General features: G+C 39.2%; 1 protein-coding gene across 1 annotated transcript in view; it reads right to left on the bottom strand.

Moving 5' to 3' along the window:
* Window positions 1-14,840, bottom strand: part of col25a1 (collagen type XXV alpha 1 chain) — a 232,752-nt gene that overhangs the window by 112,765 nt on the left and 105,147 nt on the right. Inside the window, 1 exon segment of the mRNA XM_084711919.1 lies at window positions 5,278-5,322. Coding sequence (XP_084568045.1) covers window positions 5,278-5,322 — 45 coding nt within the window.

The raw sequence follows: 14,840 nt of genomic DNA, 5'->3' as shown, positions 1-14,840 counted from the left end.
TATTTTTTTGCATACTTGACACTGATGCACCACTGTCAGTTTAAAATGCTCTACCGGCAAAGTTTGAGCATCAATTCCTCCTTTTGTGAAGTCAGGTTCATGAGTGAAAAGTGCAGATTATTCACGTCAGGAAAATATGTGAGGAAACTTCTAACACTTTCCAACATTGACCACCTGCTAGAACAGTTTGAGAGTGTGGCTTTCACTGCTACAAAAACTTCTTCATCCTAAACTGTCATGCCACACTTTTCCTTTCCATATGTTACCGGTAAACAAACAAGTGATCCTAATGAAGTATCCCATTCATTTTTAATGCACAGGTAAATATCACCGTGTCTTTTTCCTATTTGTTCTCTCTGTCAGTTGCAGCCAAGTCTGGGCGAAAGCTTCGCCTTTGTAGATGAGTAAACTGCAAAACACCTCACCATGGATTTGTGGGGAACTCGCTGTGGCTTAGTTACTTTTGGTTAAAGCGAATCATGAATTAAATATGCCTCCCTTCAACATCCACCCGTTTTGAGAACTTAAAAGAGGGAAATTGGATTTGCAGAAGGCTTACAGTGCAGAATGCAAGCACGCCTGTGCCCATCAAGGACTGCATTTTTCACTCGTATAAATAATGTCTCCACAATATTTTCTCAGGTTTTCTCCTGTGAAACGGGTGCACGGAGTTTTGACACTGGGCTCCGATAATGCAGCGCTGGTGCCTTCATTTTTATTTGTTTTGAATGCTTCTGTGACTTTCGCAGCGAATATTGTTTCCACTTGTTTGTGCTCGCCAACTTGTCCAAACAGTAAATGTAGCAGAAATAACTGAGCCATAATTGGATGTTAATATGCAGAATCACTTTTAAAGAATTTAAAGTGCCAAAATAATTTTAAATTACTTTTCTCTGGACAAAGACCTCTGAAGTATTGCTTTTGTAAATGCCATGGCTGCTTTTGTGGAGGCCATACATAACCAATAAACATGCCGATAAAAAGCTTGTGTGAAAACTGGTTAACTTCAGAGTTCATGACATTAAAGGGGTAGTTCGGATTATCTGAAATGGGCTTGGATGAGGTACTTATCAATAAGTCAGTGTTTTAGTTACAAAGGAGAAAATCAATATCACTTGTGTACAATTTTTACTGCTTAACCTTGCCGTCAGACAGCCTTTTTTCACAGGAAAGCCGATATAAGCCAAATATCACTCTCTCCAAACCAACCAAACTCCATGGTTGAAATCAGTAATTCTCCTGTTCACAGTTGCTGGTGTACCACTGCCTTGATTTATTAGTTGTTTGTGTTATTGTGTGACTTTGGTGCATTGAAACAAAAGTTCGCATTCACCAAAGTCACACAATAACACAAACAAACTGACAAATCGAGGCAATGATAGACCAGCAACTGCCATTTTCTGAGAGGTAAAATTACTTATTTTGCCTATGGAGTTTGGTTGGTTTGGAGAGAAATATAGCTTCTGATCCTGTCCACAGCAGTTCATTGCTTAGCTTCTGTGCTGGTGCTCCTCTCTGCTTCTCCAAACTGGAGGCGCTTCACCCACAATCTACTTAAGCTAATACACTGACAGTAAGTACCTCATCCAACCCCACTTCAAATAATCCTCACTATCAACTCAATATAACAGCCTTTCCTACAGGTGAGACACTATTTCAGGAAGGCAAACTCGAGCCAAATATGTCTGATTTGACAACATACTTGAGCCTAGTTTAGAACTGTAATTTAGGTCATTACACAGAACGGTAAGGCCTGTCATCCCGATTGTTCCCTATTGTTTGCCTTTAACAGACCACTGTGTCACTCCGGTCCAGACATTGTGAGCGGGTATGATTGCTTGCTTGTTTCCAATTGATTTGTCAAGAGGAAGCCATTCACATTCGCTCTGGCTGAGCAGAAACTGAAGGAAAAAAAACTGTCTTGCACAATGGTGCCATTTGAAATATGCTGGCACAGTGGATGTTTATTGGAAAGTTAAGCACTGCATAAACAAAGGCTGGCGGTATTTCAGATCTGCAGCAAACCAGAACATTGAACTGTTGTCTGATTTCTCATTTTTTCATCTTGCATGGCTTTCATATCATACACTGGATTAATCCAGTGCACTCTTAGATGTACGGGTTCCAAAAGGGTTCTTCCTGAAGGGCTGAGGTTCAAGGTTCTACCCAGAACCATTTGCACCTAAAGAACCTTTTTTTAAAGACAGGGTTGGTCAAAGGTTATTTGGGTGAAAAGGGTTCATCTGAGCAAACCCTTATCATTACAGTTTTTAGAAAAAAAAGTTCTTCAAGGATTGATAAAAACTCTTTCATTAAGAGTTTATCAAGGGTTTTTTGTACCAAAGTATATATGGGTTCTTGGTAGAACCCTCTAGGGTTGGTCCCAAATAAAATCCTTGGTATATAAAAAGGTTTTTGATGGGACTTTCTGAGTGTGTTCTAGATAAAATTCTTGGACTATGAAGAGGTTCTTGGTAGAAGCCCTATGGTGGGTTCTTGGCACCCACAGAAGGTGGATAAACCCTACAAAGAAGGTTCTGGGAGAAACCATTACACCATAGATGGATTCTCAATAGAACCTCTTAGTCTAGGTGTACGTTTTCACAGATGGTTCTAGGTATAACCCTTTCTGTTGGGTTCTAGGTAGAACACTGAAAGGGATCTTAGTGAAACCTTTATTAAAAAACTTCTCCTATGGGGACAAGTCGAAGACCCCTTTATGGTTCTAGTTAGCATCTTTATTTGTAAGAGTGTATTAGTAAGAAGAAAAGGCAGGGAGCCACACCGCACTGATCCACGTCTCAAAATGCAGAACATGACCACAACAGGACTCTAAATGAATTTGGCAAAATCAAAAGAGTAAAGGAAGCAATAGAAATTTTGATACTCAAATAACAGATCTCATCTGATGAGGTTTGATTCCTGTGACCTTAAAATGCAGTGGCTGGATTTGGTGGTAAAAACCATGCGTATTTTTTCTCCCCTCACAGACACACTGTTTGTTTCTCAGGCTGTGAAACCAAACCGCTCCCTTATTACTCTACCTCACTTAAAACTGGGACCTTGCTTTGCCCTGTCTCTCTAATTTCTTTTTACAAGGGCAGTACTTTTGTTCCAAAGCACTGGCTGCGCTCTGCTGCGCCCCCCAACGCAGGATTACGCAGCACACCCCAGAGCCCATTATCGCTTTCACTATCAGGTGAGCGGAGTGTGCGCGCAGCTCCCTGCCAAGTACATGTTCTCGCTGTGAATTCAATTTGTGGCGACACTTTCCGTCTGTGGGAGTGTCACCGCACAACATGTCCTTTTTCCTAGATACCCGAGGCCTCGGCTCGGCCAACTTTGTTGAGTCAGCTCAGGAGAGAGCGTGTGGGAGGAGGGAGGGGAGATTGGAGATCCTGAACGCATTACGACAACTTGTTGTAGCGGCTAAGCAAGCGTGGGCTATTACACATAGACTGAACATAACTACACCATGTCTTAGATCAGCGGAGGAGGGTTAGCGTGTCTCAAAAATTTAAGATGTGGTTGTCATCAGCTTCAACAAGTTTGTGCTTTACCTTCTCAAACTGGAAACGCTCTCCCACACTCTTAGAAATGAGGGTTCTTCCTAAAGGGCTGAGGTTCTACCCAGAACTATTTGCCTCTGAAGAATCCTTAAATGAATAACGCTTACATCAAGGGTGAGTCAAGGTGTTTTTTGTACCATAATAAAGGGTTCTTGAAGGAAACCCCCCCCCCCCCCGGCGTGGGTTTTTGAGGAAACCCCTATAAAAAGGTTCTCTGTGAGTTCTTGTTAGCACCCTTAGAAAGTGGGAAGGTGCTGAACTCCCAGAGAAGGTTTTGGGTAGAACCGTTACAACATAGATGGGTTTTCTATAGCACCTGGTTCTAACCTTTGACATTGGGTTCTAGGCAGCAAACAATCTCCCACTCTCTTAGAAATAAGGGTTCCAAAAGGGTTCTTCCTAAGGGCTGAGGTTCAACCCAGGTATCATTTGCTTCTGAAGGACCCTTTTTTTGAATAAATGGTTTGCCAAAGGTTCTATGGAGTAAAAGGTCTCTTAATGGTACCTTGACTCGTGCAAAGAACACCATTTTGGAAAAAAGAGTTCCAAGTGGAAGTATGGACACAAGCAAGCAGTGGCTCTTAGAAATAAGGTTTATTCCTAAATGGCTGAGGTTCTACCCAGAACCATTTTCTTCTGAAAAAACATTTTGAGTAAAGGGCTTGTGTCAAGGGTTGTTGCAATGAATCTTAATGGCAACCTTAGTCTTTTTTGAAGAAGGGGTTCCTCAAGGATTTCTGAAATTCTTAAAGAACTCTTTCATCAAAAGGTTCCTTGTATGATCATATAAAAGCATTCTTGGAAGAACCCCTAGTTGGGTTCTAGATAAAACCCTAGGAGTTCAAAGGGCTCTCTAGATAAAGGTCTTAATAAAACCTTTAGAATATAAAAAAGTTCTTGATGAGTTCTTCTTGGCACCCTTACAAGTTGGAAAAGTGCTGGATAGAACCCCCAGCAAAGGTTCTGGGTTAAATCAATACGCCATAGATGGGTTCTCTGTAGAACCTCTCATATGTGTTCTGGGTGAAACAACCTTTTATGTTGGGATCTAAGTAGAACTTTCTTGAGGGCCCTTTTCCACTAAATGAGCTCTAGTTCTTGAACCAGTTCTGTTCAAGATTCTTGGAACGCGGCCATGCTACCAAATTCAGATGTCCTGACAATGACCTGTAAAATATGAAAAGCTCAGTTTGGTTCTCCAGGAAAACCTGCTTTTTTTGGTTCCAGCTGGGAACCAACTTCTCGAGTTCCAAACCAGTTTATTTTTGGTGGAACTGCTCAAAGTTCAAAATTAGCCAAGTTCAAAATTAGGTGCTTTAACCACAACAAGAGTGGTTCCATGGTGGTGGAAAAAGGCTTATCGGAAGCGAGCCGAGGAACCCTTTATGGTTCTAGTTAGCACCTTCACTGCTAATAGTGCAGTTTTGCTGTGAAAATCTAGTGTTTCTATAGCGACTGAAGCTGAAACAATCCAAGTGAACACTGAAACCACCCGGCCACAAATTACACATCTATAACCTATTTTGGCCTCCAAAGATATACAGTGTACTTTTACATGATTGTAAGTGCAGTATGATTTGCTGATGTCCTCCTGAATTATTCCTTGAATGTTTCTGGATTGAGACTTCAGTGATTTTATGCCACACACACACACACACACACACACACACACACACACACACACACACACACACACAGATGTACATACCAGGTTCTCCATTGCGGCCTCTTCTTCCTCGCTTTCCCGGAGGTCCTGCAAAACACAAGAATATAATACATTTTAGACAGTAATTTGATTGTCCTTTTGTTTGTATAAGTTTCATATTCTTCAAGTGTTCTCACAGTCAAACCACCCTACAGCAGGATGAGGACGAGCCACTGAAAAATATTGCCTTTGGACTACAAAAAAACACCTCAAAATCTCAGGCTTCATTACGTATTTAGTCTCTGTTTATATATAAGCTGAGGTGGAAAAAGGAAACACACCACAAAAGTGTGCTTCATGCTGACATCCCTGTTTCTTTCTCCTCTTTTTTTTTTGTAGCTTTTCTTTTCAGCACGGATGCCCCGGTTTTTAATTTGTTTATCTAGACAGTGTTTTCCTGTTCGCCATTTTCCTGTCAACACTATCAATCTGCTAAAGCTCAGCTGGAGGAGTAAAACAATTACACGCTTTGCCAGCTTGTACATGTCGAAGACCTGACAGGGTCGTATTGTATGCAGGTAGTTCTCAGTTTGGAAATTGGGAGGATCTCTCCAAAAATGACCTCCTCCTCCCGGCAATGCATGCAGTGTTTTCCAGGCGGCTGGAAACACATTTTCATTTTTGTTTGCTCACTGCCCAAAAAAAAATTGTGTGCATTTACAATTTAGTCAAAGGGTAAAGCTCTGTTGGAAATTAAACACTGAGCTCCTATGGTTACACAGTAGTACATGGGAACTCTCCGCATCTGAGGAGGACTTGTCATCTTGCAATGGAATGGATAATATCTAGGAAGGAAAATTGCTCTTTCCACTCAACATTAAAAGAGCTGTCAGGATCAAAATGATTGGAAGTCAAAGTAACCGAGAGGAACAATCTTCCCTGTCTGGTTCTGCACCGCAGAAAAGATCCAGATCCAATTTCAGGCAGAAACAATACTGTGAAGAGTTATTATGCAAATCATTTTGAAAACTCTTTTGACCCTCAGACCGCCAAAGAGGAACACTGTCATCATGTTCGAAGTTCGAGATAATTACAGTAATGCTATGGAGCTGATGAAAGTTTTTGAAGAGACACAGCTTGACATTAATTGCCTGGGTGTTGAAAGTTGCCCCCAGTGATGACTTTGTGACACCGGGTTCTTGGTCTGCTAAAAACAGGACTAAAAATACAAAACAACCACAGTAATTACTAATCTAAATAACATAATCTAACCTCCAAACCTGAGCTTGTACGAAAACCTACCTCTTTATATTTCAGTGTGTCATGTAATCATTTGTCCTTTCTGTATTTGCCAGCCTTCCTGCGATCTGGTGCCTCTGAGAATGCATCCCTCTATAGACTCCTTTCTGTCGGTAAACATGATGTTTTGGTGGGGGCGGGGCTTTGGTGGAGGCACAACAACTCCCTAAATATGTTGACTGAAGAAAGTAGAAGTTCTTCAGAATATAGGGTTAGGTTTTACCCACTCTGCAGGCCTCAAGTATTAGTTAAAAAAGTTCACATTAACTGTCCGACCCATGTGAACTCACTCAACCGATGGACCGTTTTTCTACAGTTGTCATAAAGTTGAGTGGTTGGACCAATATATCCATCGCTGGTTGGTTTTTGTCAAGTTATTTTGCTAGTTTAAAAGTCTGCATGAGTGATCGGCGCTGCTATAAGATGCACTCAGCAGCACAGCACACACCCACTTAGCTGGAGGACAATTGAGAGGAAAACAACCCGCAGAGGCAGACTATTTTCCTATCTGGCGCAGAGAATAAAGAATTTATTTCAACCAAACCAGAGTCAGTGATAGATATAACAGCAGAAAGGCTGACCAAGATGGCTTTGGTGAGTTTCATTTTATTTCTGTCTGTCAATTTTATATGAAGTGTGTTTGACAGAGTTGACAAGATCGTCTTAGTTTGGTAAAACAGATAAACTTGAATTCAGAAAGTGGTCGGTTGTATTTTTCTGCACACAACTCATCTTATTGCATTTAAACATAGTTGTGTTCATCTTTTTTTGACTGGCAGCGGCAGCTTGTAGACGATAAAACTTCAACTTTGAGCCATTACTACTTCGATTCTGGCAACTAACAACAGAAAAAACTGACATTTTCGCCTGTTTATGTGGTCTACTACCCAAGTGATTCACATTTGCCTTTAGTTTTTGCTTTGTTTTGCCTGTAGCTAACATTGTGTCACAATCATGGCGTCAGCACAAAAAGGATATATAAGGAAGGGGAATAAAAATAACAGAGCAAAGAGTGCAATAAAAAGAACAATGCCTTTCACGCAGTGTTTGGCTGATTTAAGACTCTCCAGATGTGTTACTGGGGTGCAAAATGAAGGATTACTTTGCACAACTTTTTGTATGATGCTTAGTCCTCTATTTGATCCCACTGTTTGGCTCCAACTCTGCTCCTTTTGGACGTTTTCCAGGATAATGTCAAGCGCTGCCAGGGAAGGGTCCAGGCACAGTTTAAAGTATGTAACCACAGGTGGAGTTTGACTCTCACTTTACTATGGCTCACATCAACCCTGGTTTCTCCATAGGTTTGTTTTTTAAGGTTTTAAAAGAAACAGAAGGGGGTTTACTGCACTTGGCAGCCACTTCATTATTACTCACTTTGAAATGACACTTGACACCTCTGAGAGGAATATTTTGTGCTACGATACGACATCCTCCCGATTTCGGTGTTATGTTTTTTGACAGCTGCTATCCACATGGGAGCTGGTGATCCAGACAAAATAGCCTACAATATTTTCAGAAATCATCATGATTCACAATATTCATCACAATATTTTTCATTCTGATTATAGTATGTAAGGAGAGACTCCCATACAACTCAAGTGTGCTAGTAATATTACAAACTTTGTGGAATATATGCCAACAAAAACGCTATAACGTTTCAGTTTATGAAACTAAAGTGAAAGAATAACTTAACAAAGTCTATCAGGACCAGTCAAAACATGTTTTCAGATGTTTTTCCAATCAATTAAGACAAAAAAAGTGACCAAGTATCGTAAGACATCTGGTCATAAATGAAATGAATAGGACTCACATGGGTCCTGAAGTGGTGAGAGATCTAAAGCTGCCTGTCAAGGCAAAACATCACTCTCACTCACAAACATTGTATTGGCCTGCTATTTTCTCACAGCATCCCAAGTACGGTCATGGAACAGTGGCTTCAGAAAAAAAAAATGTGGCAGGGAATTTCACGATGAGGGTCAGCAGCTCTGAACAATCTGTTGAAACCTTTTCAACCTTCTGAACAGCTTTTGAGTCTGAAAGTGAAATAAATCAAAGTGAACTTGATGTTCGTTCAAGTGTTTGGTCAGACAGAGTTTATGGTCAGACAAAGCAAAATGGACCCTGTGGTGTTGTGTATTGTGTTTTCACATTGTGTTATTTAGTGGCTTTTGTATTTTGGAAAGTAAGCGGCAGAAAGCCACTTTACAACGTAGGACCAGAGAGAAAAGGCATCAGTTCAAATGGTTTCTTTTTGTCTACGGATGACAACGCTGGGTGGTCGGTGGGTTGGTCCACCACTTTGGTCCACCACTCTGAAATATCTCAACAACTATGTTACAGATTGCTATCAAAATTTGCACAGACATTCATGGTCCCCAGAACAACTGGTGGTCCCTTAACGTTTCCTCTACCACTACCACCACAAGGTTTACATCCGTGGTTTTGAGCATAATTGGATGTATTGTCATGAAATTTAGTGCAGACATTCATGTCTGTCTCAGGGTGAATTGTAACAATTTTGATGATGTTTCCTCTGCTACCGCTCTAGTTTCTCCATCAGATCAAATAAATGCAAAACGTTCCCAGCAGTCTCAGCTGAACGCTGCTCAGAGTCAAACGTTAGTCAGAAGAAGAAGATGGCGAGTCAGTTTCTGACAACAAGAAGCACCTCCGTAAGTTTTCAGAGAACATCCACAAATACAGATTAAATGAATGCAGAGTGCAGACAGAAGGCTCAACAACTCAAATATAAATGTGTTATTATTACACATATGGTATTTGTTTTGTTAGCAGATGGCTACGTCTGAAGTTACACATGAAATTTTAATACGGAGATGTGGGATCCTGTCGAACATCACATCGCAAATTGTAGTTCTGAGCAGTGAGTAAGCAAGATTGTCATGTTGCCATCATATAAAAGCTGTTTTTTTCCTTTAAAATAATCAAATAAAACTTGACACATTGCTCAAATACAATGAAATATATACATTTTCAAAAGCTGTCATTGTATTTGTTAATATGATGGTAACAGATTGCGATGTGAACAGCACCATGTTAGTTGCAAGAGCAGCATGAAACCATCAGCACACTGCTTTTAAGTCTCAACATTTGCTCATTTTCTTTTCTTTTTTTTCCAGAAACAGTCAAACAACATTTTTTACAAGCCCACTGATTTTTTTTTTGGTCCAAAATATTGATAGTAGTAGTCATTTTAATGCCATTTGGCAGAAAGGATTCCCATGTAATTGGCAGTATTGGGAAACATGCTGCTTTTAGGCCAGGGCTGTATTGTTTTTGAATACTCGTACTCATGTTGTTCATTACAACTTTATTTCAAAGTTACGCATTGCTTAACATAATAAACTTTGTGTTTATACTTCATGCATTTGAGACAAAACGGCGTTTTACCACTACCCATCATCCATAAAATATTGATTGGCTCTGAACAGCTAACAAAACTGTACCTCTGCTTCTATTTCGCTTTTTCCTCCAAATCAATCAGTTTTAAGTGAACCAGCCCCAGCTTGACTCATTTACAATACCAGCATTGTTTCAGAGCTTGATATACATAATCAGACCACTCAATGCTTCTCTCACAAAGTAATACAGCTATTCCTCTGAATAAGAGTTATGCCAAAAACAGCAAATGCGGTACCAGCTCCAACCTCCAAAGTAAATCAGGTTTGAAGAGAACTGGCGTAATTGCGTCTTAGCGGACCCAACTGCACCTTTCTGGGTAAAGTGAGTAAATTCATATGTTTTCTGCAAAGTGAGATTTATAGTCATGTAGTTTGTTTTGTCCCATGTTAAAATGTTATCAGTTGAAAAGGTAAAAAAGAAAACAGCTAAATGTAGGGGAGACCGTGGAGTGTTGTAACGCTGGGTTAGTTGCACCACAGTCAATTTAACCAATGAGAAAATTTGTGCAGTGAGTTAGGTCATGGGAGAGCATGTCTTTGTGCACAACATTGTGGATTTTGCTGACTTTAAGGTAAGAAAGTAAAATTCTTTGTCATGATTATTTTTTGCATTGTAGATAAAATGGTTTAACTCCCCCAAAAGAGCACTTTCTCTAGTTTAATTTGAAGCTTTGGATTCGTGCCACCTTCAAGCCCACATGCTAAAACAGTTAGCCATGTCATGGCTGCTTTGGGTGGGGCCAGTTGTAACACTTCATTATAATGAAGAGAATTTATAGTTTGTATACGTTGTTACTTTTTTGTTACTTTGAATTCCTCACTTCATAAATCAGTCAATTACCTCTCACCGTTACATCTATCCCCAGCTAGTGTTACCACAAAATTATCTGTATTTGACTCACAAACCCTGTGTTTTTAGTTGACAAATATGCATCAAAGTTTGACAGATCTTGCACAAACAACCACTGAGTTACTGATTATTCAAGCAAATATTGTTACTACCATCCCTGGTCTCCCCTACTTTTGGCTTTTGTCGAGTGATGATTCAAGTGCGCTCATAGCGTATGTAAAGGCAGTGCTGCTGTGTGTGCATCACTGAAACTAAACTTAAAATCACACATTTTCAGTGTACGAGGCTGCGCTTTCTAATGGCCAAACACCTGCTCACTGAGATCAACTCAGTGTCAAACACAGACGGATTTCATGTTTGATTCATTTTCCACGGTTAATTTCAAAACTATTTTCCCTTGCTGTCATGCTAAATTGTAAACAACCAGCCTATTTCATGGACACCAAAAACACGCCAAAAGCCAACCTTATTGTTTATACATGACTCACAAAATTATAATGTCCAGCATGAATGTTTGGGAGAAATGTCACAGCGGAACAATACATCCAACGTCAATGTTTTCAGAGACTGACATCAAATTGTTTTGTTGGTGTTATGGTGAATTTAACACCAATGGTATAAGGTGCCTCAAAGGCCAAAAATGTCTTTGAATGATTTGGTTCTTAAAATGCTCTGCAGCCATTTCAGAAAAAGCCTCAGTGAGCTATTTTCTTTTGTTCACCATTGTATAAATAGACTTTGCTTTCAGTTCTCAGTTTGAAATGTATTCTGTATGACAATGGTTTCGTTATGAATGTCGGGTTGTGTCGGCAAATGGTTCAATATCGTTGAAAAATCATTTAAAACATTCTTAAAATATCTGTGTTCAGTTCTGTCAATGTCAGGATTCTCCACTACAGAACATGGAGTTTGGTTGACTGAAATATTCAGAATATTTCCCAAAAATATCTGATGATCAATGTCTTTACAAGCTTTCCAAGGATTTAGGAAGATTTAGTCAAAACAGATTTTAATATAGTCCATTTAATCCCACAACATGGATGGATGAGTTTATTAAACCTGGCAACACTTCAGTATCCAGGTCAACAGAGCTAAAGCTGCACAAAAGCTGGCTTTCTACTGTACAATCATTTGTTACTTTACAAGTACATTTTTGTGGAAACGTCTGGCAAAGACGACGACAAGTTCGATCCAAGATCCTTATTACTACGCGTGACAATGAATAAATCAATACATAAAATGCTAATTCATAGAACACTGGGTCCGCTGTCCAAGGGGGAAAAAACTGGAAATATGAACCACAATTTTACAACCAGTCTCATCCATGAATGTCGCTGCTCTCTTCCTCTTCAACGGGATGTGTATTGTTGTCAAATATGAATTGCAAAAACCTAACAGCTAACACAGAGAGCCTTGTCAGCACAACAACCATGGAATATGAGCACTTCAAAAGAACTAAGTAAACAAAATATATTTCTCATAAATTTTACTCCCCTCCACAAACTAAAGAGCTCACTATAAAACCTGACAGATGAGAGTGAATATTATTTTGAAATGCAAATAATTTATGTCTCCCATGCAAAAGTTCAGTGGTTCACCGCCCTTTTTGTCAAACTTTCCCTGACAGCCCTGTCATATTAGAAACTCCAGTAACCTCAACTTTTATTTCAACCATTAATGCAATACTTTTAGGTCTCTATTTCAGCAATCACTATTAACTACTTTTAGCTAATTATTGTGGCTGTTTATCCATTGCTTTTAGCTGGCTATATAAATGGTTTATCCATTATTTTTTAGCTAACTCTGTCACTTTTACTAATTTGTTTATTTACTACTTTCAGCTAACTATTTACTATTTATCATTAGCCTCATTTTAGCTAACTATTTTAATGTTTACCATTAGCCTACGTTTAGGCTTATACATTAGCTTTTAGCAAACAGTTTTACCTGTTTACCCATTGCTTTTAACTATTTGCACAACATTTCTTTTTGATAACCTTTGAATTAGCTAGCCATTGTTTTTAGCCAACCATACAAATTGTTACCCAACTAATAACTCTTTGAACTATTTATGCACTACTTTTAGTTAACTAGACCTACTTGAACTGTTTATCTATTTTTTTTTTTTTTAGCTATTTCAACTGTTTAACATTTATTTGTTTTAGCTTACTATTTGAATTGTTTATCCATTTTTTTTTTTTTTAGCAAACTAGACCCATTTGAAATGTTAATCCATTACTCTTAGCTGACTATTTGAACTCATTATCCATTATGTTTTGGTAATTATATGAACAGTCAATAAATTCTGAAAGCAATAGCAGATGTGCACTCTTAGAGAATGCCACAGTAGTATATTGTTCTCTGAATGCACAAAAAAAACATTGTGTTCTTCTGATTTAGCTCATTTAGTACATTTACAGTTTATTGAAGTGCTCTGCTGACCTCTGCATCTGTGCGTATCTGACACAAACATCAAAATAAATACTTCAGAGAGGTTGAACACAGTCAACAGATAACAGCACGACGAGATGAAGATCTGGACTGTGTCTCCACCAGCTTTAAACTTCTCCTGAGGTCATCAGTCATGGTTATCGTTGAGAGAAATAGGAAAGTCTGCCTGAACTTGTGACCCACCAACCTGCCCCCGGAAAGGAAGTCCTTGTCGTCCCCCGACTGACCTTCTTAACAACTTTTACTAATCCCTTAACTTCCTCAAACCCTTTCAATTTAAGAGAGAAGAAAAGACCGAAAGCAGAACAAAGAGTTTCTTTTTAAATAACAAGGTTTTTTTGTCCCATAGAAGACCCCAAGACCTTTAATGCTGGAATGACCATATTGCTCTCCAAATGTTCATAGCATGACTGGTGGCCTCTGCTGGTCTAAACTTAGCTCACTTGATCCTATTAAGCTGTATGTGCTTATTTGCCATAAGAAAAGCACACAATCTATTTAATGGCTGTCACAGCTTTGACAGAGGTCAGCTGAAGGTTGTCTAAATGCTTAGAAAAGCCCCCAAAAGCTGACCTGACACAAGTTAACACAAACCTCTGGTATGTTTTTATTCCGAATGCAAACATGAGATATATCTGTGTTTATGATTCACTTCAGCTTTACATTGTGTCAGTGGAAGTTCAACCCCTGGAAATTAGAGGTAACTTTCCACATTCCTGCAATCTGATACGAGGAGCGGACTGCATCATGGTTAGCATGTAATGTTAAGCCATTTCAAAGAGCAACCCTATTATCAACCTTGTTTAACGGTGTGGCTTCTTTAACAGCCTTCAAATGGAAGCCATGCTGTTTGGATTATTTTTCCTGCGAGCCCAAAATAAGCTGTGGACTGTAACACAGACTCGTATAATAGTATGTTAACCTGTTTAAAGAGTGCTAAGCTACCAGCCTATAGCACTAAATCAAGACTTCTTTATGTTATAATACACTCTGGAGGGTTTTTGGCAAGACGATATAAACACCAAAATCTGCAGAAGAATTCGGGGGCCTATTTTCATGTTCCCAAGACCCACATTTGAATCCCAATTTGACCTAGAAAAACAATGTTCTAAAGGATATTTCACATTATTCCCTGATTCTAGGGCATATATCTTCATTATCCGTATTTCCAACTGCACTTTACTCCAATGCCACCATTTCCTGAATAAATACGATGATTACAGCCATTTCCTAAATAATCCCTCCGCAATTATATTTAATCTGTTGCCCAGAAAAGAGACCATTGTGTCTGATTTTTACATTTACTCATTGTACTCTTCTGGTGTACTTATTTTGTCACCACATAATATCTTGGACTAATCTTAATAGTACACGCGCACACACACGTGCACACACACACACACTGCACTGTAAAAAAAAAAAAATCAACCTAAAAAAGCAATTTAAAGTTGACAGAATCTGAAAAGACAAGTGGGGCAATTTTATAATGACTGAAAACAATTAAACTTTTTCTAAGAAAACATGTTCATGTAATGAAGATGGTTCTCAGGAGTGTTTCGACTTTCAAACAATGCATGCTGGGAAGTCTGCTAATATGCTGATCACGC

This window comes from Lutjanus erythropterus, chromosome 23 (genome assembly GCF_056507025.1).
Source record: "Lutjanus erythropterus isolate fLutEry1 chromosome 23, fLutEry1.hap2, whole genome shotgun sequence".
NCBI classification, from domain to species: domain Eukaryota; kingdom Metazoa; phylum Chordata; class Actinopteri; order Lutjaniformes; family Lutjanidae; genus Lutjanus; species Lutjanus erythropterus.
The sequence above is the reverse complement of the archived record's forward strand: the minus strand, read 5'-3'. Positions and strand labels throughout refer to the sequence as shown.